The sequence below is a fragment of the Anas acuta genome, chromosome 23 (assembly GCF_963932015.1).
Source record: "Anas acuta chromosome 23, bAnaAcu1.1, whole genome shotgun sequence".
Lineage (NCBI taxonomy): Eukaryota > Metazoa > Chordata > Aves > Anseriformes > Anatidae > Anas > Anas acuta.
Genome location: NC_089001.1, coordinates 2232115 through 2255914, shown reverse-complemented (window position 1 = coordinate 2255914; position 23800 = coordinate 2232115). Strand labels below are relative to the sequence as shown.

The 23800-nt window shown below is 47.2% G+C and overlaps 4 protein-coding genes across 4 annotated transcripts; 2 read left to right on the top strand and 2 right to left on the bottom strand.

The window, feature by feature from the left end:
* Positions 1–23: 23 nt before the first annotated feature.
* Positions 24–4177, top strand: DPAGT1 (dolichyl-phosphate N-acetylglucosaminephosphotransferase 1). The gene is made up of 9 exons (XM_068659142.1): positions 24–178; positions 256–376; positions 456–669; positions 1009–1155; positions 1286–1370; positions 1943–2131; positions 2733–2820; positions 3185–3340; positions 3632–4177. The coding sequence occupies exons 1-9, from the start codon at positions 24–26 to the stop codon at positions 3695–3697; spliced, it is 1221 nt and encodes a 406-aa protein (XP_068515243.1). The 3' UTR covers positions 3698–4177.
* A 562-nt stretch (positions 4178–4739) lies between these two features.
* Positions 4740–5660, top strand: H2AX (H2A.X variant histone). The gene has a single exon (XM_068659144.1). The coding sequence runs from the start codon at positions 4813–4815 to the stop codon at positions 5239–5241; it is 429 nt and encodes a 142-aa protein (XP_068515245.1). The 5' UTR covers positions 4740–4812; the 3' UTR covers positions 5242–5660.
* On the bottom strand, positions 5582–14580 carry HMBS (hydroxymethylbilane synthase). Its single transcript, XM_068659143.1, has 14 exons — positions 14464–14580; positions 14304–14357; positions 12950–13022; positions 12201–12250; positions 12046–12101; positions 11081–11158; positions 10691–10768; positions 9433–9508; positions 9082–9195; positions 8553–8591; positions 7698–7817; positions 7445–7498; positions 6830–6916; positions 5582–6565 (listed from the first exon to the last, which is right to left on the bottom strand). The coding sequence occupies exons 1-14, from the start codon at positions 14485–14487 to the stop codon at positions 6392–6394; spliced, it is 1077 nt and encodes a 358-aa protein (XP_068515244.1). The 5' UTR covers positions 14488–14580; the 3' UTR covers positions 5582–6391.
* Positions 13684–23630, bottom strand: VPS11 (VPS11 core subunit of CORVET and HOPS complexes). Its single transcript, XM_068659132.1, has 18 exons — positions 23426–23630; positions 22996–23130; positions 22713–22848; positions 22030–22193; positions 21682–21929; positions 21037–21238; positions 20605–20756; positions 19728–19914; positions 19179–19322; positions 18495–18683; positions 18010–18171; positions 17413–17552; positions 16899–17101; positions 16214–16385; positions 15869–16091; positions 14860–15079; positions 14304–14357; positions 13684–13960 (listed from the first exon to the last, which is right to left on the bottom strand). The coding sequence occupies exons 1-16, from the start codon at positions 23591–23593 to the stop codon at positions 14915–14917; spliced, it is 2790 nt and encodes a 929-aa protein (XP_068515233.1). The 5' UTR covers positions 23594–23630; the 3' UTR covers positions 13684–13960; positions 14304–14357; positions 14860–14914.
* Between the last annotated feature and the right edge of the window lie 170 nt (positions 23631–23800).

Sequence of the window (23800 nt, the reverse complement as noted above, 5' to 3'; positions counted from 1 at the left end):
TCCCCCATCCCTGTCAGGCGGCCATGGCGGCCTGGCCGGCCGTGCCGCTGGCCATCAACCTGTGCGGCTCGCTGCTGGGCATGGCGGCCACGCTGACCTTGATCCCGGCCTTCAAGGAGCGCTTCGTGGCGGCGCGGCTCTTCGGGCAGGACCTCAACAAGACGTCGCGGCGGCCCGTGTGAGTAGCGGCTCCCCCGGTGCCCCGCGCGGGGCCGTGCTGTGCTGCGCTCACCGCCTCCCGTTGGTTGCCCGCAGGCCGGAGGCGCAGGGCGTGATCAGCGGCGCCGTGTTCCTCATCATCCTCTTCTGCTTCATCCCCGTGCCCTTCCTGCGCTGCTTCGTGGAGGACGGCTGCGCGGCCTTCCCGTACGACGAGGTAGGGCTCGGCCGGCGCCCGGAGCGCGGTGGGCGCAGGGTGGGCGCCGGTAACCGGAGCGCTGTTCTCTGTCCTTCAGTTCGTGGAGCTCATCGGCTCGCTCCTTGCCATTTGCTGCATGATTTTCCTGGGCTTTGCAGATGATGTCTTGAACCTGCGCTGGCGCCACAAGCTCCTTCTTCCTACCATGGCCTCCCTCCCATTGCTCATGGTGTACTTCACCAACTTTGGGAACACGACCATTGTGGTGCCCAAGCCCTTCCGTGTTCTGCTGGGCATGCACTTGGACCTGGGTAAGTTCAGAGCACAAAAAACATCGTCAAAGCAATCGGTGACAGCCAGAGGGGCTCGTCTGAAATGTTAACACGTAGCAGATTGAAATCCCTGCACTGCAGAGGGAACCTGTGAAAGATTTGCTAAATAAAGAGTGAGAGGGCACGTCACCAACGTTTTACGTGTGTACACGTAAAATTCAGGGGAAAGGGCGCTATTTGTTAGAAAGCTACTGACTTCAAAATTTACCGAGACACCAGATAATAGATTGTCATCCAAAGCAGGAAAGTTGAAGAAAATTGGACTAGAGCCTGTTTCAAATCTGCATGCTGAAGTATTTGGCTCACTCTTACCCGCAGGTATCCTCTACTACGTGTACATGGGGATGCTGGCGGTGTTTTGTACCAACGCCATCAACATTCTGGCTGGAATCAATGGAATCGAAGCAGGGCAGTCTCTGGTGATTGCTGCTTCCATTATCGTATTCAACATTGTAGAGTTAAATGGTAAGGAAATGACACGCTGAGCTAGTACAAAAAAAAAGGAAAGGGAAATAGAATCCTAGATTTTAGCTGCTGGTAAAAATAACCTAGTCCTGTCTTAGAACAAACTTATTTTGTTTCTTTTTTTCTTTAGGGGATTATCAGGATGATCACATTTTTTCTCTCTACTTTATGATTCCCTTTTTTTTTACCACGCTGGGCCTGTTTTATCACAACTGGTAAGAGGATGGACATTCAGCATTTCTTTGGAAACGTACTCTCTTTACTCTTACTCTCCATAAACAAAAATGTTTACCGACATGCAAGCAGGATAGTGGAGTATAGACAAGCTTCTTGCCAGAACCATGAATGCAAGGCAACAACCCACTGGTAGCTTTTGGGTTTACGAGAACAATTCAGATCACACTGATTCACTAAAATGCATGGAATATCCTACCTCACGTCTCACTGCTTTTATTTATACATTGTATTCTCTGCAAGTCACAGTGCAGGATAGTTTTCAGCATATTTACACCTGCAATTGGTGTTTTCATTGTGTGGATTGGTGGTGGGTAGAGTTTTGTAGACTACAGTGGTAGCAGGTACCTGTTAGTATCCCATAAAAGCGTTGCTATGCTTCTTTTAAGCAGACAAGGAGTTATCTTCAGTACCTGAGAAGAAGCCAGCTGAGGCTTAACATTTCTCTTGCCCCCCAACCTGCCACCTAGGAATGCATTCAGTGATTATAAAGTCATTTTCTTAGAAACTGTGATCATAACAAACCTTTGTTCTTTTGCCCTACGGACCGCAGGTACCCATCCCAAGTGTTTGTTGGGGACACTTTCTGCTACTTTGCTGGCATGACCTTTGCTGTGGTGGGCATCTTGGGGCACTTCAGCAAAACAATGCTGCTTTTTTTCATCCCGCAAGTGCTCAACTTCCTCTACTCATTGCCTCAACTCTTCCATGTCATTCCTTGTCCCCGCCACCGGCTGCCAAGGTAATGTACTTGAGTGACCTGTAATGGTCCTAGAGATGGTGTCTTTTGTCTCCCATAGCAGCTGAGAAACAAGAGCAGGTGTTGGTTGGTCCTCTTTTTAAAACCTGTTGAGGTAGGTTGCGTAATTAAAATCTGACCTGCTGTGCTACTTGTGGTTGAGTCAAGCAGTACAGGCTTCTCAAAAAAAAAAAAAAGGACTGTTAGAGTATGATTATTCTCAGCTCCAAGACAGAGGAATGCTGTTGCAGTAGGCTCTGCTAAAGTTTCACAGAAGCAAGCATTCTGCGACACTGCCATAATGCTGTCTGTGTTTGTGATCATATCGGCATATATTCAGTTCTTCTATTTTTTAAAACCTTTAGTTTTATGCATGCATTGGGTGGAAGGGGGGGCGGAAGTGTCTTCTTCCAACTGCCCAGTCTGAGGAATCAGGTATCAGCAGCTGTTGTTAATTATTAACAGATTATTCCTGCCTTTTTTTTTTTTTCACCAATGGATTTCTTTCTCAGCAACTTGTCTCGGTATCTAAATCTGCTTACATAGGTATAGGTATCACTGTTTCCTTGCTCTATCCGGACTAAGACTTTAATGTTCCTTTTAGGCTCAATCCTAGTACAGGGAAGTTGGAGATGAGCTACTCCAAATTCAAAACTAAGAGCCTCTCAGCCCTGGGAGCATACACTCTGAAGGTAATACCAGGAAAACATTCCAAATCCAGACCTGCTTTGAGGCAGCAATTACATGCAGGAACCACAGGATGTGAGGGAAGACAATTTCTGGGTTCAGTGGTTGTTTCCTGGCTCAAATCCAGAACGCATTCTACTTAGCCCAGTCACTGTCTCTCACAGTCATCCAACCATGTTAATAATTGTTCTTGTAAAATAACCATACACAGCAGTGGTCCCAGGACCATCCCTAGCCTGTCCTTTCTTTTTTTTTTTTTTTCTTTTAAAGAGTACAAGCCAAACTACTGGGATAGTAGAACAAAAAACAGAGCTAGCAAAGAGCACTAAACACAGCTGATGAAATAGCATGCAATATTTCTTTCCCTAGGCAGTAAAGAGCTTGCACATAGTAGACGTGAGAAGTGGAATGGATGAAGATGGCGAATACACCGAGTGCAATAACATGACACTTATTAACTTTGTTATAAAACTGATTGGACCCACCCACGAGCGAAATCTCACTCTCCTGTTGCTACTCATCCAGGTCAGACACACAGTCCCACCAGCAACGAAATAGACCCTGTGGTAAAAACAGATCCAAATCAGTCTCAAGAGTTTCAAGGGTGACAGAGGGAAGTAAAGCGTCACACTCTTCACACAACGTGCATAAATATGGCATAGAACTCCATGAGCTGAAGTCACAGTGGGGTGTGGGAACATTCTGATGCAACTTAGAATGCCTTGCAGATAGCGCTGCTACTTATATTCAACATGTGAACTTTCTTGCCTACTATAATATAATATAACACAGTATAATTTTTTTTTTTATACCTAGGTCCTGGGGAGTGCAATTGCATTTTCAATCCGGTACCAACTAGTGCGGTTGTTTTATGATGTCTGACTAGGCTACAAGGAGCCAGTGGTAAGAGTTGCACTTTAGAGTCAACTTCCTCCAGTTGCTGACCAAATAATTCAAATGATCTTATTCTGGTCCTCTGAGAGCATCAGGCCACCTTTCAAAAGGCAAGCTGATCTCTGGGCCTGTCCAGAATCACAATCTTCTTTCTGTGCACAGAGGTCTTTTGTCCAGTTCTGCTGACAGAAGAGATTCAACGCTACTTGGACATCACTGTTAATGAGATTATCTTTGAGAGGGGAATTAAGGAACCCGCCTTTTTTTTTTTTTTTAAACACACAATGTTTAGGGAAAGGGGGAAGATATGAAACCGCTGTGAATTCAAGAAGCGCCTTTCCGTTCCCTGAGAGAAAACAGGAACTTCTATTTCTGTAAGACTCTACAGCAGAGCAGAGCGGACATAGAATATTGTTATAAATTATACCCAAAATTCAGAGCACTCTGAGAATAAAAGAACTCAAGGTACCCTTTCCCCTCTGATGCTTTGCCTTGAAAATATTGACACGGTACCTCTGCGTCCTACCCTGCCAGGGGCTGATCATTTCTGCAGCAGGCAGAAATTCCCTCCTTGACACCTACTGGGAATGTTTTCACTGAGGCTTATTTCGGAACATCTTTATCTGCATTCCTTCACGGAGCAGGGCGCCTCAAGAATAGGGCGGTGCAGACGGGCTCGCCGTGCCCGTTATAACACCGGGCGTTGGTAGAAGCCCCGAGTCGGTGCCCTGCAGGCTGCAGTTGGGTTTTCCTCGCCCACAGCCCCGTTTGCACGGCCTTGCCCGGCCCCGCGGCTCGCCACAGACTCGCAGCGCCACAAGCGGGTGGCCAGCGCCTCAGCGGCACCGCCAACGGTCACGGCTCGGTTTGAATTTGGCGCCTCGGCTGCCGATTGGCCCTTCGCAGCATCCAATGGCTCGGAGGCGGAGGCGGGCAGAGACACGGGAGCGGCGGGCGAGCCAATCCGGCGGGCGCTCCGCCGCGGGGCGACCAATGAGCTGCGCCCTGCGGGGATAAAAGCGGGCGAGGCGGAGCCGCCCCCTTCCATTCCGCCGCAGAGCTGCGAGGGAGCGGTCGCGGAGCGCGCACGGCAGCGAGGCGCCATGTCTGGCCGTGGCAAGAGCGGCGGTAAGGCCCGAGCTAAGGCCAAGTCCCGTTCGTCCCGGGCCGGGCTGCAGTTCCCCGTCGGGCGCGTCCACCGGCTGCTGCGGCGCGGGCACTACGCGGAGCGGGTCGGGGCCGGCGCCCCGGTATACCTGGCGGCCGTGCTGGAGTACCTGACGGCCGAGATCCTGGAGCTGGCGGGCAACGCGGCCCGCGACAACAAGAAGACGCGAATCATCCCCCGGCACCTGCAGCTGGCCGTGCGCAACGACGAGGAGCTCAACAAGCTGCTGGGAGGCGTCACCATCGCGCAGGGCGGCGTCCTGCCCAACATCCAGGCCGTGCTGCTGCCCAAGAAGACGGGAGGAGGCAGCGCCGGCCCCACCAAGGCCGGCAAGAAGGGCGGGCAGCAGTCGCAGGAGTATTAAGCCGGCCGCCCTCCCCCCCCCCCCCCCCGCACCACACAAAGGCCCTTTTCAGGGCCACCCCATTGCTCACCGGGAGAGCTGCGATCTGAAGGGGTGGGGGGGAGCCGCGGCGCTGTCCCGCCGGGGTTTGGAAGGGGGCAGGGGGCGAGTGGAGGAGCCTGCAGCCCTCCCGGCCGCTGGCCGGCGCTGCGGAGCTGCGAGGAACGGGTCCGGGGGGCTCCAGGAAGCGCTGGCAGACGCCACGTGCGGGCAGGCAGCCAGAGGAAGGGCAATAAAGGCTCCCGAAACGCTCCTTCAGTCACAAAACAGGAGGTGCTCCATAAAGACACTTACTCTTGGGTGCTGACTTTGGCTGTATTTATCTGCTGTTGCATTCAGTGGACAGTACACCGAGAATAAACCATGCTTTGTTTCCAGAACAGGAAGCCTGTAACAGACTGGTTCGGTGTTTCTCACACAAGGCACTGTAATGCTTGAGCTCTGCTGCCAGGATGGAGAGAATAGCACATCAGGACGTTCCAGCTGTGAACCACAGTAACAGCAAGGAGCTGCCAGTTGCAGAGAAAGGCACAACTGTTCAACTTTAGCTCAAAGGCTAGAGTGGATGAATGGCTATCTCAGGCTACATCTACATGAGATGAGATAGCTAACCACTTACTTAATAATTCATTAGGGGCGAGTGAGAAATTATCTGATAGCTTACGATATAACTCAATGGGATTATTTTGAACACAGCATTCCTCATGGAAAATTAACAGATGCTGTAATGAGAGCCTAACACCATTCTCCTTCAGCATTTCTGATGGGAGAACAGGCCCAAATAGTACACAATTACACAAAATCAGTAATTATTCAAAATACTTTAGTCACACTGTGAGAGCACAGCGCCCCATTCCTAAACGCAACAGGCAAATACCTTTTTTTCCCCCCTAGCAACAAAAATCTTTCAGTAAGCTTCAGATATAAAATCCCTGATCAGCATCACTACTCTGGAATTAGTTTATTATTGCATATTTTTCTGCGCCCAAACATCAGGCAAGACCAGTGTGAATGTTTAAAAAAATCCCTCTAAAGGCTGATAACAGCTGCAAAGGCTGAAGCAAGACTTGGAACAATCTTGCTCCAAGTCTTGCTAAACCTCACCACAGGTTTAGCAGGCATCATTAAGCTGCCTTGCCACACTCAGGATGTGCTTAGCTCCCTTGCTCAGAAGTAAACTAGCCAGTTCAACACCAAGGTTCTCCGCAGCTTCCTGCGCCTGACCAGCGACATTCCTGGCTGTGATGCCAACGTGCTGCACATCGTCATTTGGTCCATCTTCATTCTGCAAACATAAATGTATCGACATAAAGCAGTAGGAAGGTGTGGACAATGAACTGAACATGTAGAAAACGAGACAGAACCCCTGGTCGAAGAAGTTGAGAACAGCATTGCTGTAGAGTTTCCAAGAACTCTCAGCAATCGGGGAGGGGGATAGGGACTGAAGCTGATACAATGAAGAACCAGACCAGAAGTAAGAGATTTCTAAAGGTCTCGTTTTGTCATTCAACTTCAGGTTTGGCTTATGAACCCAATGTGCTTTACGTACCTGTTGCTGATAATTAACACTGGTCTGCATAGTCTCTTTCAGGCTATCAGATCCATCCAAACTGTAGACCGCACCTGTCAAATACAACTTTGAAAGACAGAGAAGGTATTAGTGCTACATTAAAAAACAACATGCAAAATGCACAGACAAGCCTGGAAGGGAACACTTTTGTAGTCCAGTAGGATCAGCTAGAATAGCAGTATGACAGAGCTTTAAGACAAGTAATCCCTTTTACAGAAGATGCAACTTCCAAGGAACAAGCTGAATTCTTTTATAACTTCCCACCTACTTAATCATAGTCTGTTGTATAAAAGCACAGATTTTCTGGAGTTCAACACATCCAGACCACAGGGCAACACTACCTTTAGAGAAGGTGGGGGGGAAATAAACTATCATAATAAGGGGGTTTTCTAAAAGACTTGATCTCAGTAACCAGAGCCATTCTCATTGTCCTGTTTTAGAGAGTAACCTGGAAGGCTTACGTCAGAACCCCATCTGCCCTACTGTACCATAAAGATGTCTGCTGGAGTTGCCTTCAGGGAAGTATCAGGGAATGTGCACACACTGGTACAGTTCCCCAGAAATAATCCCAGATAAATACAAAATATTCCTCACCTGGCCATCTTTCAGCGTGCTGCTAACTGCAACAGGGACACTACAGCCACCCTCCTAGAACAAAAAAGTTGACAATGGAGTTTTCTGCCTGACACGTTCAAACTTGAAGCACCTGTAAAGTACATGCTGCACAAAACCCCACTTCCTAAATCACAAATAGGCTCTATGAGCAGTTTTAAGAAAGCGTGGCGTCAGTTTAACTGTAGCAGAGCTGTACTGATTGCTGCAAGAAGAGCAAGGATGCCACACGTACCAAACGTTTCATGAAGGCCCTCTCAGCAATGCAGCATAGTACGGTTTCTCCATCGTGCAGGGCAGATACCATATTCAGTATTTCTTGGTCTTTGGCACGAACTTCCACTGCTAATGCCCCCTATAAGGAGATAATAACAAAAATAAATAAATCCTCAACTTCGGCATCTCTGTGCGCACTCAGCAGTTGTCACAAATCAGAATGATCCTCGTGTGTCCCTTCCAACTCAGGATATTCTAGGATTCTCTGACTCCTTTTCACGCACTGGGAATTCACCCAGACTGGGGAATAATTGCATCACGTAATGATGCTTGCAATCACTAATGCACAGCCAGCTCAGGTTTCTCAAGTTTGATACCAGCTGTGCAACACTTTGTAAACTCAGCTACATGCCCAGCATGGGCTGGAGCAGTTTGACTGCTTAGAAACAAAAGCACTAACAGTGTGCCCCAAGGCAGGTGTTTCAGCTCCACACAGAGTTAGGACACGGTGTGTAAGGGACTGTAACAGTGCAAATACAGCAGTGGCTTTGCACAATTAGTCCAGCACGACACAACATTCACCCTGCCACATTCACGGCCTGCCTGATACTTGCAGAGTTGCCCCAGTGTAGTCATGCTACACATTACCTCGACCATTTACCTCTTTCTATAGCTGATGGAAATCAGCCCCCCGCCACAGAAGCTCATAAAGCTGACTAACGTTCTTCCCACAAGCTGTGCATAAACAGCCTAACAGGCAACAAGACCAACGTAATTGTTCTTTGGCAACAAACACAGTCAACCACTTGACATGTCCTACTGCTGCTCATTTTCCATATGCAGTCAGGTTTACAGTAGAGAAGCTGTAACACACCTGTCCGACAGCATAGAGGCAATCTTCAGGGCTCAGGAGCTGGAAGAAAGTAAAACCAGAGTTAAACCACATTGCACTTTCCAGAACATAGGAAACAAGAGTTGAATTCTGTGCTCACCTCTACCATTGATTTTGTGCCCAACCATGGAAATCACCTCCCCCTTCCCACCCCTCAGTGTTTCCATCCCTAAGGTGAGAAGAAGCACCTTCCTTCACCTGGGCAGTAACACTTCCTTAGTTAACCTGAAAAGTCTTAGTCATGCACTGCTGTGCTGCTGCACACAAGTACTGTGAAATGCTGGGAGGTATTACAAACTGTTACTGCACTGTGGAAAGCTGCATGGTAAAAATTTATGTATGAAAAGAAACAAACAAATCAAATCCTCCCTGAACCACATCAGATCTCAAAGGAATGTGACCACGGATTCAAGCAAAATAAATGTATGTCTTCAATGAGACAAACACAAAGGTCTAAAAATCAAGCAGACAGAACTCAGAAGAGAACGGTATTCTCTGCTTTGCCACTCACCTGACCAATGCGATTCTCCCAGCCCATTCTCTTCAGCCCAGCAGCAGCCAGGATTATGGCACTGAACTCTTCCTTCTCATCGAGCTTCTTTAAGCGGGTATTTAAATTCCCTCTCTGCAAAAGCAGTTAAGTACAGAAACAGCATGCAAGCAGTCCTACAACCACTTCACATTAACTTGTCTGTGTTTACAGAATCCACCAGTCTTCAGATTAGAATCTGAATTTATATTAGAATACCGTCCTGAAAGAAGTCAGGTAGTATAAATCAGCCTTGATGCTAGATTTTGCATCAACTTTTATTACCCTACATGGAACTTTATCCAGAACCCACATTTTATCATGAAAGGATACGATATCTCTGAATTCTAGATGAGGAAACTTCTTTTTGAGCTGGGCTGCTCGACGAAGCGAACTGGTTCCAATCACGCTGTTGAGAAAATTAAATCAATGAAATCCAGAATACTCCTGCACTTCCCTCCATCTGGAGATGTCAGAAGTTTTAAGCAAACAAACATTTTTTTCCTTCCTCTTAGGATGGAAATGAAGATCCAAGAGCCTGCCAATGATTTATACCTTCTTTGAACACGTAAAAAACACTCGTTGAGGTTTAACATAAGAACTAGCTGAAGCTAGATGCAGGCAAGCCACTCCCAGTAGCGGATCTAGAGTGAATGCTTCTGGAGGGTAGCCACAAGAGACTGTCAAGGACTGATGAAACTTAAAACAGAAGGTTTAAATGTGTGGAGGTTTAAATGTTTAACACAGACCCCATAATTTTTTTCCCACTGGCAATATACTAAAACAAACAACAAAAAAAACACTTTGAAAATAGGTTGTCTAACTTGACAACACAGAACGCTGGACAGTAAGCATTTATCTTCTAGAGATGCACACTATTCACTCTTCTTGGTAATCTGGAACCTAAAGCAGGTAAGATTTTTCACACCGCCCAGATGCATGGAAGTGTGAGGCCACATTTGTATCACAGTTTTTTTTCTTTAATTTTAACACAGCGCAGAGGGGAAGCAATGAGACCTTTCTAATAGGTATCTTAAGCTGAGTAATTTCACTCAGCTGTCTCGGGCAAAAGAATACAAATAATCTCTATAAAAACACATAGAAAATTAGTCAGGTAACTCCAAAGGCAGAAACTACTTATGCTCCCAGCAGAACCATAGGAAACTGATGCCAAAAAAAGGTAACAAAGAAATCAGAATGGAAACGAGAATGGTTTGGGACCATGCAAGTTAAAATGCTGCACTAGACACCCTGGCTGCACAGCATGCATTCATTCCCCTGCAATAAGCAGAATATAAAGGACCTGGTGTTCACTCTGGAGGTTGAGATAAGAAAGGGTCTCACTTGAAGAAGTGCTGCATCTCAAAAGGTGGCAGGAGATAGCCAAACTGACTCAGTCTACAGCACTCCCAAGACAGCGTTGCTTTTTTCAGCAAGCGGATTCAGTGTAACATACGTGAAAGTTAATTGAAGGCAGTGTAAAACCACTACAGGATAAAGTAAGGTGTTCATTGATTTGTCACTAGGAAATATCAACAAGTTTCTCTCTTCCATTTTTACACCTTACTGTCTTCCCTTTCTCCCCACTCACCTCTTTTCCGGAAGGAGACTAAGTGTTTTCCCACAGTTCTTGGGGTGAAAGACAACAGCATCAAGTGGGGATTCCCTTCTGCAAAATAATGCAAGAGCAGAATGACATCATTTAAACGGAAGGTTGTTAAGGTCAACAGTTCTGATATTGGCCCCCAAAGGAGCTGGCTCTAGCTCCAAAAGACTTGTTCACCATTGTAAAAATAAGGAGTTCCAGTACACCTGATGGCTACAGAACACTAGGACAACTCCAGTTGTTCCACTGTTTCAGAGAATAATCAAAGGGCAAACAAACTGAACCAAGACTATCTAAGCTGCCTTTGCTTTTCTGCCATTACTCACACTGCAAAACGCACGTCCCTCAGAGAATCAAGAATAAGCCCGTACTTACTTGCAGACAGCACCAATGGTAAAGCCAGGAGGAAGAGAAGTTGGCAGGTCCTTCAAGGAGTGAACTACCAGGTCAACTCTAAAAATTACAGGACAGTAATCACAGCACTGAACAGATGGTTGGGTCACACGGTACCCACCAGAGACCTACAGGTAATGTATAGAAAAGTATAAATTCACCCCAGGAATTAATTTGGAGGAGAGAGGATTGTCAGGATTCTATAGCCAGAACTACTATAGTATTATTGTTTCATCCCAAAAAAGTAATTTCACCTTTCTCTGCCCATCTTCTCTAACCTGGAAAATTAAGTGTTGTGATCTTTATTTTTAAACCTACTTTAACTAAGCCATAAGCAAGCACCACAGCAACCCTCCCCGTGATATTACAAAAAGCGAAAACTGTAATTTCTGCTCCAGCATGAATCTGAACTGAGTTCTCCTGTAGAAGTTACTCCAGAAAGCAGCACAACTTGCTCACGCCCAATTCTCCTAAATATTTAGCATGCAAACATCTTAAGAAATATGGTCACACAATAACACTGAATGTTATGCCATGTTAACGTGAAATACACTAAAACAAAATATTAACACAACCAAGCAAGATATTTTTTAAAATAAAGTATTCCCAAGCAGGTATTACATCCACTCTGACAAACACGTAATGCAAATCACAGCAGAAAAAAAAATAAACTGTAACCAGGGCAGACTAAGCATCACAATGCCACTCCAAAATGCAAGGCCTAAGTCCAGGGTAGAAAGTTAAAAGGAAGAAAAGAGCCAATGACTAGAGACAATGACTTCGCAAAGAATTTCTCATGTAACCAGACATGTAGCGGAACAGAAGAAAACTAGATCACATGGCAGCAAAGCAAAAACTGTCTGAAGAGCATGAATGCTAGACAAGAAGAACAGCAACCCCAATTCTCCCCCCCCCAAAGAAAAAAATAATAATAATCAGGCTCTTACTCATTTCTTTCGAGTGCGTTTTCTAGTTCTTTGGTGAAAAGGCTCTTCTCCCCAATCTACGTGTAAATGGAGGAATATGAATCACAAAAGAAAAATCTGCAAATATACCACCAAATACTATTACTTCATGAGTACAAAAAGAAGATGCCCTTTACCTTGGAAAGTGCTGTATCCAGGATCTTATCTCCAGTTGTTGACATGGCAACTGCTCAGAAAGAGCACAGATAAAGTGTGAGGTATGGTCAGAGCACATAGGCCTAGACTGAAAGCATCTACACAAGTGTAACAAGCAATGTACTCTTACACACTTATTTGTACTGTGTGCACAGACTCAATACAAGAGCAGCTCACTCCTAAGAATACATCGTACTCAACAACGTTAAGTGAGAATGACACATTCTTCTCTGTCCTTAAAAACACAGAGAAAGAAAGAGTGCAGGTTTTGGGAATGACCAACTGAAAGGACATTGCCCAGATCTTTCTCCAGAGTGTCAGTGAGCAGATACTCAGCAGCTCTGTCCAGTGCAAGTGTGCTTCCAGTTATTCCTATGCTGTTGAATACCACAAGCCCCAGACAGGGAAGTGTCCTCGACACACAGTCCAGAGGGCAGCCACATTGATACCAAGATCTCAAGTGAAGCAACGCAATGTCACCTGCATGGCAGATTGACAGATGCAGGGCCCCAATCACCAGGAGCTTGTGAAATCCTCCTCCCATGGAAAATACCAGCAGCAGTTGCTCAGCCACACAGCCTAAATGAATTCAGACTGCACTCTTAGATAACGGGGCAAATCATCCTCCTCTTGACAGTATTCTGTACGCACATCTTGCACACAAAGATAGCTGGCTGGCTCCTACTGCAATCTACACCAGAGCAGAAACAAAAAAACCCACACCACCTACCAATCTCAAAGTGAAGGTCTGGGTGTAACTCACGGAGCATCTCAACCACACTGTCGGTCTGAATCCGGGCCAGCTGCAACAAAGCAGAAAGCAAAGCCCTATACAAAAAGCACATCAGCTACACAGTAGCTAGAGAGAACTTTGCCATTCTTTGATGGTTATGCATAAATTACCACTAAGTTCTCTAAGCTGTAAATATTAAAAAAAGTAGCCCCAAGTACAATAGCTCATACATACAAACCCACATCATGACCGGCGCATTTCACTAAATAATTATTTGTATCTAAGCAGCAGAACAGCCTCTCCCCAGATCCAACACTGTTGCGATCCAAACAGTGACAAGTCAGAACAGAAAGAATTTACTGAGTTAGGAAAATCGACTGAAGCGGAAGGCTGTGTGTTGGGATTCACTCACTCTGCTTGCAGGTGCATTAATGTCATTAGCTGTTCCCATCATTGCCTTTGCACTTAAACAGAATTTACGTACCTAACTTTAAGGCACTTTGTTCCACATCTCAAATCCCACTGCTGAAAGATGCCTGCTTACTGGCAAGCGTAAAGGCAAGCAGAACCATCCTCCTGGCACTCAGTGATGAAAGAAAAAGTCATACGCATACTGGATACCCCCTGCTACCTCTAAGAGTGTGAATATTACCAATACTGCAAGTTTTGGTAGGAACCAGTTGGATTTCACTTTGCCTGTGGAAGACTTAGAGCTGCTGGTAAACATGAGCTACTTTTAAGAGCAGAATTTTATTTAGAAATTCTACAGACACAAACAAAAGGTCTGCAGAAACAGCAAACAAAAGATGTTAGAGCAGTAAGAAAAATGAAGAATATTCTCTTTTATGATGATAGCAGAAGCAGTAAGAACACCGTGATGTTATTGGCTCATTCTACACGTGCAGCAGTAGTCGAGCAGCCACAGCTGAGCAGCTGTTTTCGCTTCTCTCCCTGTAATGAGCCGAGTAGCCTGGGGCAGCTAACTTTGCTCTCCGGACGGCACTTTCCCTACATATAAAATGAGCGCGAAGGGAAGCTGCTGCCTGCAAAGCCTCGGGTTAGAAAAAACAGTTAAAAAAGCCTCTGCCCCTCTGCCCACCCCCCCCCCCCCTTTCTTCCTAGAACAAACCCACCGGGACGAGCGAGATTACGGCGGCACAGGGCACAGGGGCGCGGGGCCGCTTATCGCCCTTGGCGGGCCGGCTCCTCCCTGCTCCACCGGGCTGCAACGGGAACCCTGAGGGCCGAAGAACGCCGAGTAGGACCCCCGGGGGGGCAACACCGGGAGAAGGCCCGGGGAGAAGCCCCCCCACCCCCCTCTGTGTTACCCCCAGCGCCCCCCGCCGCCTACCTGGCTCCGCCGGGTGCCCACTCGGACCGCTCTGCCGCCCACGCCGTTCTCGCCCTGCGGCAACAAGGGGGGTCAGCGGCCGGCCGGACCCCTCCCGGTGCCCTCCTCCTCCCCTCACCCCCGGTGTCCCCCCCCCAAAGCCCCCCAGACCCCGACTCACGGCGGCCGGGCCCGGCTCCGCCATGGCGCCGCCTCCCTCCCCTCAGCGCTCCCCGCTCCGCTCCATGGCGCGGCCCCGCCCCGCTACGTCACATCCGGGCCGCTCGCCCCGCCCCCCCGGGGCTTCCCGCGCCGGGGCCGCGCGGCTCCGGTACGGCCACGTGGGTGCGGGGCGGCCCCGGTACGGCCCAGCCCCGTTACGGCCCCATGGGACCGGGCAGCCCCGTTACAGCCCGGCCCCGTGGTACCGGGCAGCCCCGTTACAGCCCGGCCCCGTTAAGGCCCAGCAGTACCGGGCGGCCCCGTTACAGCCCCGTGGTACCGGGCAGCCCCGTTACAGCCCAGCCCCGTTATCACAGCGCGGTGCCGAACAGCCCCGTTTATTGCCACGCGGTACCGGACAGCCCCGCGCTCTTCCCCGCCCGGTGGTCACAGCCACACAGCCGCCGCCGTTAGGTGCCGCGCCTGCCGTGCAGGAGCAGCTCCCGGTGCAGCCCGGCCTCCAGGCTCGCGGGGGGCTTCCCCGGGGGTAGGTCGGTGATGAGGGTCAGCTTGTTGAAGACGCCGCGTCCAAAGTAGTCGGCGACGACGGAGAAGCCGTCGTTGGAACACTTGAGCTGCAGGGCACAAAGAAGCACCGTCAGCGCCCGGGCTCTGCCTTCCCTGCCCCTCTACCTACAGCCCCTGCAGCTCCAGTCACTCCCTTGCCATTCCGTGTAAATGCTGTGGCAGCAGCAGCTTCTTACCCGGCTGTTACCGTTTGTGCCACTGGGGCAGTTTATCTGAAGTATGAAAGCTTCTGCATTAGCTTACAGTGTCCAAATGTGCTAACACGTTCCAGCTGGTATCCCATTCTCAGCTTACCTCCTGAATTTTTTTGGAAACATTGATGTAGAAGCATTACTTCTGGTACGCTGTCCTACCCCACTCTGATCTCAAAACTTTCCTTCCTCCTTCATTTGTGCCAGGCAATTTGTTGATCAGCTGCCCACGGGGCAGATCTAGACCCATTTCAGGATGAAGTGACAACAGTTCCTCTTCCATCTTTGCAAAACATCAAGGAATCTCCATACCCTAGGTCACTCTATGTCCTAAGGCCTCAGCATCCTCAGTCAGCAGAACCATGTTTACAAAATACTTTCAGCTTTATCCTTCTCTACCAGTCACTAGGGGATCTCCAGAGCAATCCACTTTAAAAAAAAAAAAAAAAAGCTGGGAGGACATTGGAATGGGCTGCCCGGGGAAGTGGTGGAATCACCGTCCCTGGAGGGCTTTAAAAGATGTTTAGATGTAGAGCTTAGTGATGTGGTTTAGTGGAGGACTTGTGTTAGGTCAGAGGTTGGACTGGGTGACCTTAGAGCTCTCTTCCAACCTAAATGATTCTGTGCCATACAACATTACCCTACCTGATGCTGAAACTGATCGTGCAGATCTCTCTTCTGCTCCTGAGCCCGGATCATATCCATCACTTTGCGGTTTTCAGGCATGCAAGTAGGACATTCTGAGTCACTGTCCGAGTAGCTCTCAAAGCAGTGCTGGTGGAAGGAATGACCACACAGGAAGTGGACTGAAGGAAGCTCCAGGGCACTGGTACAGATACTACACTTGGTCTTCTGAAAGATCTTGGGACTGAAAGTGACAGAAAGCAGAAGGAAAAACAGAAGTAAAGAACAAAAGAAAAACAACGTGTAATTTTCATTACTGAAGTAGAACAGCAGCTCTACTGTAGACAAGACACCACAGTCCTGCACCTTGCTTTTAGCTCTTCAATCTCCTGGCGGATCCTTGTGGTTTCTTCTCTGTATTTTAGAATCCTTTGCTCATCCTGCTCGATCTGGCAGCTCTGCTTCTGCAGCTTGTTGACAAGATAATCCTTAATCACAGACAGTGTGGCCGTGGAGTTGTGAGCCAGTGTCTGCACAACTGAGGATAACCAAGAGGTTAGTTTAAACACAAGCAAAGAAGCTGCAGCTACACTGGTCCTACCTGGACGGACCACTTTGCTTTAAGAGGCTACTTACAGGCAAAGACAATCAGAAACCTCATTTAAAGACCAAAGTTTCAGCTTGCACTCTGGAGGGCTCCTGCTTCCAAAAAGACATGACTGGTCTGTGCTGTCTAAACATGATCCCAAAGAGGCAAAGCAACGATCTAGTGGACTGGATTCTATTTCAACTTCTCTACCAATCCACAGCAGGAGTTCAGGCAAGCCCTTCACCTTCCAACACTGATAGAACAGAAACAATTCACAGACATCCCGGTGACTGAAACCACACATCTTCTGCTCTGGTTATGGAGCTACCACTGGCATCACATTTTCCTACAGAGAAGGTCCTTGTTTCAAATGGTGGGCTCAAACTTCATTGATACTTCTCTCAAATTTCTAGTTTACAGAGTGCTATAAAAAATGGTTTAGGTGCCACATGTCATTATTACCAAGCAGCGGAGGCATAAGGTTCTTGTTCTCTATGTGTTTCAGCACCGCAGCAATATATTCCTTGCAGTCCTCCTCCTTCCGTGCAAAATAGCCAAGAGCCTGTTCCCAGAGACATGCCTCCTGGTCTCCATACAACTCACACACCTCAATCACCTTCTTGTACTGCTCATTCTGCATGTGGTAGTGCATGATCTGTTGGAAGCTACAGAAAAGAGCAACATATCAACAAGAAGAATCTACTTCTCTTTTTGAGACGTTATAGGAATCCCAGGTTTTCATGCAGCCGTGCAATCCCCAAACATTCCCACAGAACCAAAGCCTGGTCTGTCATCCATTCTCCATGTCACTGCCCTGCTCCAACAGTAGGATATTTTCAGCTGAGCTATTATCTGTAAAGTTCCTATCTTGGGATACTCAAGGAGCCCTCGCCATTGTAGGGCAGGGACAATTACAGCTCAGAAATTCCTGGAGTGGAGCAAGCAATAGTACTCTGTGGAGAAAAGCAACACTCACAGTTTGCCCTGTTCATAGAGGTAGAGGACACCATCCTTGAAGTTGTGCATCTGACATAAGACCAAGGCCTTATCAAAGACTGTTTTGAACCTTCCACTTTTCAGGAGTGTGAGCGCTTCATTGTGCAGCTTTTCCTTGATCTACAGGAAACAGAAATGAGAGGTAGGTGGGAAGCAACAAACACTCAAATATTTTGCATTAAAATCTGACAAACAGTTGCAGCTTTCTAAAGAGGAGCAAAGTCCTTCTGTTTGCCCTATACCCCCTTTAAGCAGAGAAGACAATTTCTTTCATCCAAACAGCCGGCATCCCCCAGAGATGAGGGCAAGCATATATAGCTGGTTTTGTGGGAGATTGTATTGACTGGAAACTGTACTTCACTGAGACTCATACAAAACAAACTCAGCCTCACTAAAACGAGCACTCTTCAAGCTAGCAGGTTGCTTTCTCATTTATTTGTCATTTGTCCAGTATAGCATATGAACTGGCTCACATTAACACTGGCCATCTGGAAAGGTTATGGGCTGGCGGGAATGCAAATAGAATTCCTAGGCACCAAAGCTCCCTCTCAAAATACAAAGCTGGAGGAACTCAAACCTGCTTATCTTGTTCGTGGGCCCAGTTCTGGAGTCGAAGTTCCAATAAAGTGTCATAGACACCCTGTGGAGAGTCAGACTGCACCTCAGTCATGTGCTCCAGGAAAGCTTTCAATTCTCGGGAGTTGTTTGCAAAAATCGGAATGAACTCCTCAGAATTAGCCTGTAGAACAGGAAGGAAAAAAAAAAAAGAATAAACCACCCAGCACAACCACAGACAGACAGGTGCTTCTTCTCTAACATTTGGAGGGCTAGTTCCTACAATCTGTGACGCAACAGATACCGTACAGCACTGGATGCCAATTACTGCAGCAATTAGTTCTGTGTAATAGCTTTAGGCAGTTTCTTGTGTAGTACCAGTACACCAGGATGTGGCCTTTCATTACGTCTGAAATGTCAGGCCTGTGCTGCAAGGCATGCAGGAGTGCTCATTTGCTGCAAAGTTACTACTCCAGAACAACAACTCTTAGTCCAAGCAAACCATACCTTTTTTCCTTCCAGCAGCCCAAGGCCTTCGTTGTCTCCTGACGGCTGGTAATCAGTGCAAAGGATCTTCAATAGTTCTGTGGTCTCATTAGGGACATGGTGCATCAGGATTTTACCATACCGCTTCATGTTACTCTCTGCCTGATCAAACGGCAGCTTTCCAATGTAGTGTAAAGCCTCTTGGTAGTTCTGTGGAGGCAGCCAGCAAGGATAACATCACGTTGGCTTCTGCTCTCCACATCAACATTAGCACAGACAGCATTGAAGACATGCTGAAAGTATGCCAGGACCACCATTTGCTCTGAATTATCATCTTATTTCACTATTCCTGCTTGGTCTCCTCCTATGTGAGGAAGGCTGGCTGTGGCCTTGGGGAAAGACAGAGATTTAAATCCATCTGCCACTAACCCATTTGCCATTAACAAACCTCCCTTCTCTAAGGGTCACTGTAAAAAGCCACGTACCAAAACAGAACAATTAAGCCCCTCTAATTTCCAACCCACTGCACAAGCCAGAAGCAGAAAGCCAGCACACAAGCAACAGCGGGCACTGGTACTGCCTGAACAGTCCTGTAGCCACAGGGCTACTGTGCAGACAGGCTAGTGAAATGAGATTCCCTCCAACACAGGAGGCTAGAGAAGCAATATTCACACCAGTAAGCACAGGAGAGCAGTAATATCTTACCTTGATATCCTCTAGCTGGATTTTGAGGTACCATTCGTGATGGGCATGCTTCTCTGCCAAGTACACAGCATGGGAGTAGTAACCTGCTTGACGAAGCACTTTGATTGCTGTTTCCACATCAAAGCGGACCTCGCTCTCACTAGTCTACAAGAACAGAAGCAGAAAGACTGCGGACTAAGCAGCAACCATTTGCTTAAAAGGAGAAATGCCAGAGCACTGACAACTTAGTATCTCTCATGCAAGGAAGAGATCACATGTTGAGAAGGAAGTCTAACAACCTCTCAGTAGATAGCTAGTCACACTGGCGAAAGCCATCACAATTCAAACTGGAACGGCAAGCCAGCCAAACTGGGAATGTAACCAAGAGCTTGGAAATAAAGCAACAAAACCAAGGATACCGCAGCAGAAATACATTCTTTTCTGTGTCTCTCTCTCTCACAACAGCCCCACAGGAGCCAATTTACAGTTAGCACTACTCCTCTTTAATTGTCGTGTTTTAATTGTAACAAAATAAAACAAAATTCTTAAGTTACCACCTTCCCCCATTACCTTAATGAACTCCTCCAGTTTGGAGCTGTCTTTGAGTTTGGTATAGCAATTCAGCAGAAGCGTAGTATGGTCTGCATTGGCCAGAGACTGCAGGTGAAGAGTCTGCAGATAAGCAGTGAGGTTGTGGATGCGCTGAGCATCTAGAAATTTCCGAATAACGTAAGATGGTTCCAACTTCCCTATTGTTCTGGAAGGGGAAGAATCACGTCACAGCATGCCACGTAACCAGGGAGTCAAAAAAAAAATTAATGGCACACAGAGAACTTCAGCAGACACAGTGAAACAGCCATCTACAAAGGCTGCAATTGGGATGATGGTGGCAGCACATAAGGAATTAATGCTCCTCTAAAGGAAACTGTGAGAAGATGGGCTACGCTCTGGCCACAGATAATTGGGAATCCAAAAAAAGGGAATTAAAGACACATTTTTCTTTCTTACAGTCACAAAACTCAAAGTCTTATTTAAACACTTATGCCCACATGCAGCAGTTTAGACACAGTTAGCCTGATTTTATTGCAAATTTGCATTAAGTATATATACTAACACTTTACAGGTGTCAGGGCTCCAAAGTTTCAGTTCTACATGTATGTGGCTCAAAACAGTTTTCAATAAGCCCCAAAACAGATGGTTTTTTATATTTATATGTTTTATATTAAAACAGCATTTTTTATATTTAAGTGACACTCTAGTTTACCCTTTCACATTCAGAGTGATTTTCAAACAACCTTCCGAGATACTTAATCTGACACTTTTCTCTCTATTGGTAGAATTTTTCAAGAGTCATGCCTTTTTTTCCTCCCTTGGCTGAAACAGAAATCAAGGCCTATATAGCTCCATCTGTACCACACTGCCCTTGCTCTGTACTACCCCAGCTTACCGAATATACTGCTGGATGGCTCCATCGTGGTTCCCCTTGTTGTACAGATGATCGCCATACTGACGGAAGATCTCTGACAAGCCATCGCTGTCCAAGTGGTGACTCTTGGCTAGGTTAATGGCCATTTCAAACAAGTTCTTTCTGAATAGCATCTGTTAAATACAGAGTAGGAGCAGTATGAGGGCAATATCGCCTCCTAAAGCAAGGTTTAAACACGCCCACAAAACAAATTGTTTCTCTTTGGTGCTGTACCTGTATGCAGACTTGGGCTTTTAAATACCAAATGCTCTGCAACACAGGTTATGCTGGAAAGCTATGAGGTCACTTATTACCTTGTAACTCACTCACTTCAACAGTCCAATTTTTCAACCTGTGGAGCCAGTACAATCTTGCAGACATAAGGCAGACCAGCAACAAAACAGGTTTACGTGCCTCAAGTTTGGTTTGTGTATCCTTCTCCTGCAGTACATGGATCTTCCCATCTCGGGTCAGTACGTACAAGGAGCCCCACTCCGCTAAAACATCCACTATATCATCGAAGATCGAGCTGTATGCAATGAATTTGTTGCACAAGTCATAGACATTCAGGACTTGTTTATCTGAATTCTGTGCCTCGTTCCCAGCAAACTCAGACCTGGAGAGCAGAATAAAGTTTTAGAAAACAAGAAGCAACCTGAATTCTTTCGATACCTACACAAAGTCAAGATGCCCAGAGAGCAAGACAAACGAGGTTCATTTGGACAATTAAACGAAGCAGATGCATAGGCAAGACACCACCTATTTATACACAAGTGCCATCTGTGTGTGTTGGACAGAGAAATTCATATGGGTGGAAAGAAATCCCCCTTGTTCAGCATGCTTGACTGTGCTACTCTAACAACCAAATTGGTCTATGGGTCTGGATTAATTTCTACAGCCTCTGACAAAGTTACAGTCAGGCCCTAGAGTGAAGCTTCACAAAGAAGAAGGAAAAAAAAAAAAGGGAAAAGCAGGAAACTGCAATAGTAAAAGATAAAAAAAAATAATAAAGATAAAAAAAAGTAATAATAAAATCTCGTGTGTTCCAAGGACCCCTACTTTGGAGAAGTCTTCCGGTCCTTGGAGACAATGATGAGGTACCCCCGATACCAGTGAACAATCAACTTTTGTCCCTCGAAGGCAAAGCAGGGGCCCCGTTCATCCGGCTGATAGAGGTACACACATTCATTTCCTGCTACGATGAACTGCAGATCCTGTGAGGGGTCACTGAGAGAAGAACAGCGCAATCCACAACCATGAGTGTCCAGCTCCAGATGAGGATAGTCTTTCACTGAGAGCAGGTAAGACTACAGAGGAAACACGAGGTTTTAGAGCTCACCTGAACTAGACTCTCAAGCCAACAGAATTTGCAAATCAGATTCTCATTTTTTCCAATTAATTTCCCACCTGGATGTTCTCTGTGGTCACCACAAACAGATGCGTTGTTTTGCCAGACTGTCGGAAAGCGAGACCAGTAACTGGGTAACTGCCCTCATGCAGGATCTGGGTCTTACTATGCCGGTCTCGGGTGATGTCTCCTTTTGTAAGTACAACACTCCCATCTGCAAAACCTGATGAAAAGGACAGATCAAACCGTTCACTTGCGTGGCACACCTGAAATATTATCCAGTGCAAGTCAGGGCAGCTGCAGCCAGTGACATCTTGCTTGCCAGCAAGGTATCAAGTAATGGGATTGCTGCACCAATCTACCTCCAATTGCTCCTGTTAAATTTCACAGCTGCCACCTGACCACATGCAATGTCACTGTTCCACAAGGCTCAACACGCTTCCCCCATCACAAACTCCGCTTGCAGGTTATTTTTGTTTGGGTCTTTCTATATTTTGTTTCGAGAAGACCTACTTCATCCTCAAATTTTAACTACCATTTTAATGTACCATACATAAAAAACCTAGAGGGAGGTTTCCTACTAGTGAGAAAAACATTCAGATTTCATAGTTTGCAAGCTGTTTGGGAGCAGAAGGCCACAACACATAAGAAAAGGCTTCTGATTTCAGCGCAGAGACCAACACACAGAAAGAGCCTGCAGTCTTGCAACATTACTGCTCTTACTCTGTTTAGCTTTACTTACCAATAGCCATGAAATTAAGATTCTCATGGACAGTTAGGCAAGACACAACCGTGGGCTTGTTACCCGGTATCGCCGGAAAAATTCGTGTGCAAAGAGGATTGCCACCATCTCGTTTCTCCAGGTTCCATACTTTAACCTGAAAACAACAGCGGTACAGCATAAGTAAAACATGAGGCATTAGAGGCAAACTACTGAAAGTAAGAAGAGTCAATCGAGATAATCACAGCATTCTATGCGAGGTCCATAACACAAAAAATTTGCCTCTCTTTGTCACTTGACTTACCAATGGGTTAATGCCCTCTTCATCCTCGCCAACAGAAACCAAGATACTGTGCTGCTTCAGCTGGTACAGGTGCGTTACTCTTAGCTTGTAAGCCTGGAAACTGGTGAGTTGAAGTGAGCGTGGCAGAAACCAGATCTGCCCTTCGATATGTTGATCACAGTTAAGGCAAACAAAGGAAGATGATAAAAAACGGTAAAAGAAAAACAGAACGACACAAGAACCCCTACACCTCCGAGTGTGGCGGAATCAAACCCTTACCGGCTCCTCTCATAAACCTACAACAAACACACTTTTGCGGAGACGCCTAAGAGCACAGAAACAAATAACGACGGGTTTTGCACAGGGCAGGGGCCTGTGCACAGGACCACCAAGCCCACAGGCCCCGGCCCACGAAGCCCCCCCGCAAGGCCGGAACGCCCAGCACCGCCACCTCTCCTCGGATATCCCCGAACACGAGGCTCCCCCGGCCCGAATCGCACACCGTGACGCCCGGGGGCAGCGCGAAGGGCTTCCCGGCGGAGCCCTCCGGGCCCGGCGGCTCCTTCACCACCTCCCTGTCGAAGAAGACGAAGCGCCGCCACTGCAGGTAGGCCGCCATCTTGGCGACGGGCCCCGCCCCCCGCGGGCCGCACCGCGCATGCGCCGGGGCTGAGGGCTGCGCCTCAGCAGTTGCCAACCCCAACGAGCGCCCCACTTCTGATAACAAAATAAAAATAAATTAAAAAAACGCAGGCCGGTGAGACTTCCGCAGTGCTGCTCCAGCCCCTTACAGGCAGGAGAGTGTGTACAGAAAGCACGAGCACCA

What these genes read in the sequence shown, in the direction of transcription:
- HMBS (XM_068659143.1), bottom strand. Translation starts at nt 14,487, where the DNA reads ATGGCGGAGCCGGGCCCGGCCGCC. An exon ending in AGTCTCCTTCCGGAAAAGAG is followed by an intron (nt 9,509 to 10,690) that starts GTGAGTGGGGAG and finishes TTTTCTCAACAG; the next exon opens with CGTGATTGGAACCAGTTCGC. An exon ending in ATCTAGAATTCAGAGATATC is followed by an intron (nt 9,196 to 9,432) that starts GTATCCTTTCAT and finishes CTGCTTTTGCAG; the next exon opens with AGAGGGAATTTAAATACCCG.
- H2AX (XM_068659144.1), top strand. Translation starts at nt 4,813, where the DNA reads ATGTCTGGCCGTGGCAAGAGCGGCGGTAAGGCCCGAGCTAAGGCCAAG.
- VPS11 (XM_068659132.1), bottom strand. Translation starts at nt 23,593, where the DNA reads ATGGCGGCCTACCTGCAGTGGCGGCGCTTCGTCTTCTTCGACAGGGAG. An exon ending in GACCGGAAGACTTCTCCAAA is followed by an intron (nt 21,239 to 21,681) that starts GTAGGGGTCCTT and finishes TCTGCTCTCCAG; the next exon opens with GTCTGAGTTTGCTGGGAACG. An exon ending in GCCATCCAGCAGTATATTCG is followed by an intron (nt 19,915 to 20,604) that starts GTAAGCTGGGGT and finishes TTCCCCTTCCAG; the next exon opens with AACAATAGGGAAGTTGGAAC.
- DPAGT1 (XM_068659142.1), top strand. Translation starts at nt 24, where the DNA reads ATGGCGGCCTGGCCGGCCGTGCCGCTGGCCATCAACCTGTGCGGCTCG. An exon ending in TGGGAGCATACACTCTGAAG is followed by an intron (nt 2,821 to 3,184) that starts GTAATACCAGGA and finishes TTCTTTCCCTAG; the next exon opens with GCAGTAAAGAGCTTGCACAT. An exon ending in TCCTGTTGCTACTCATCCAG is followed by an intron (nt 3,341 to 3,631) that starts GTCAGACACACA and finishes TTTTATACCTAG; the next exon opens with GTCCTGGGGAGTGCAATTGC.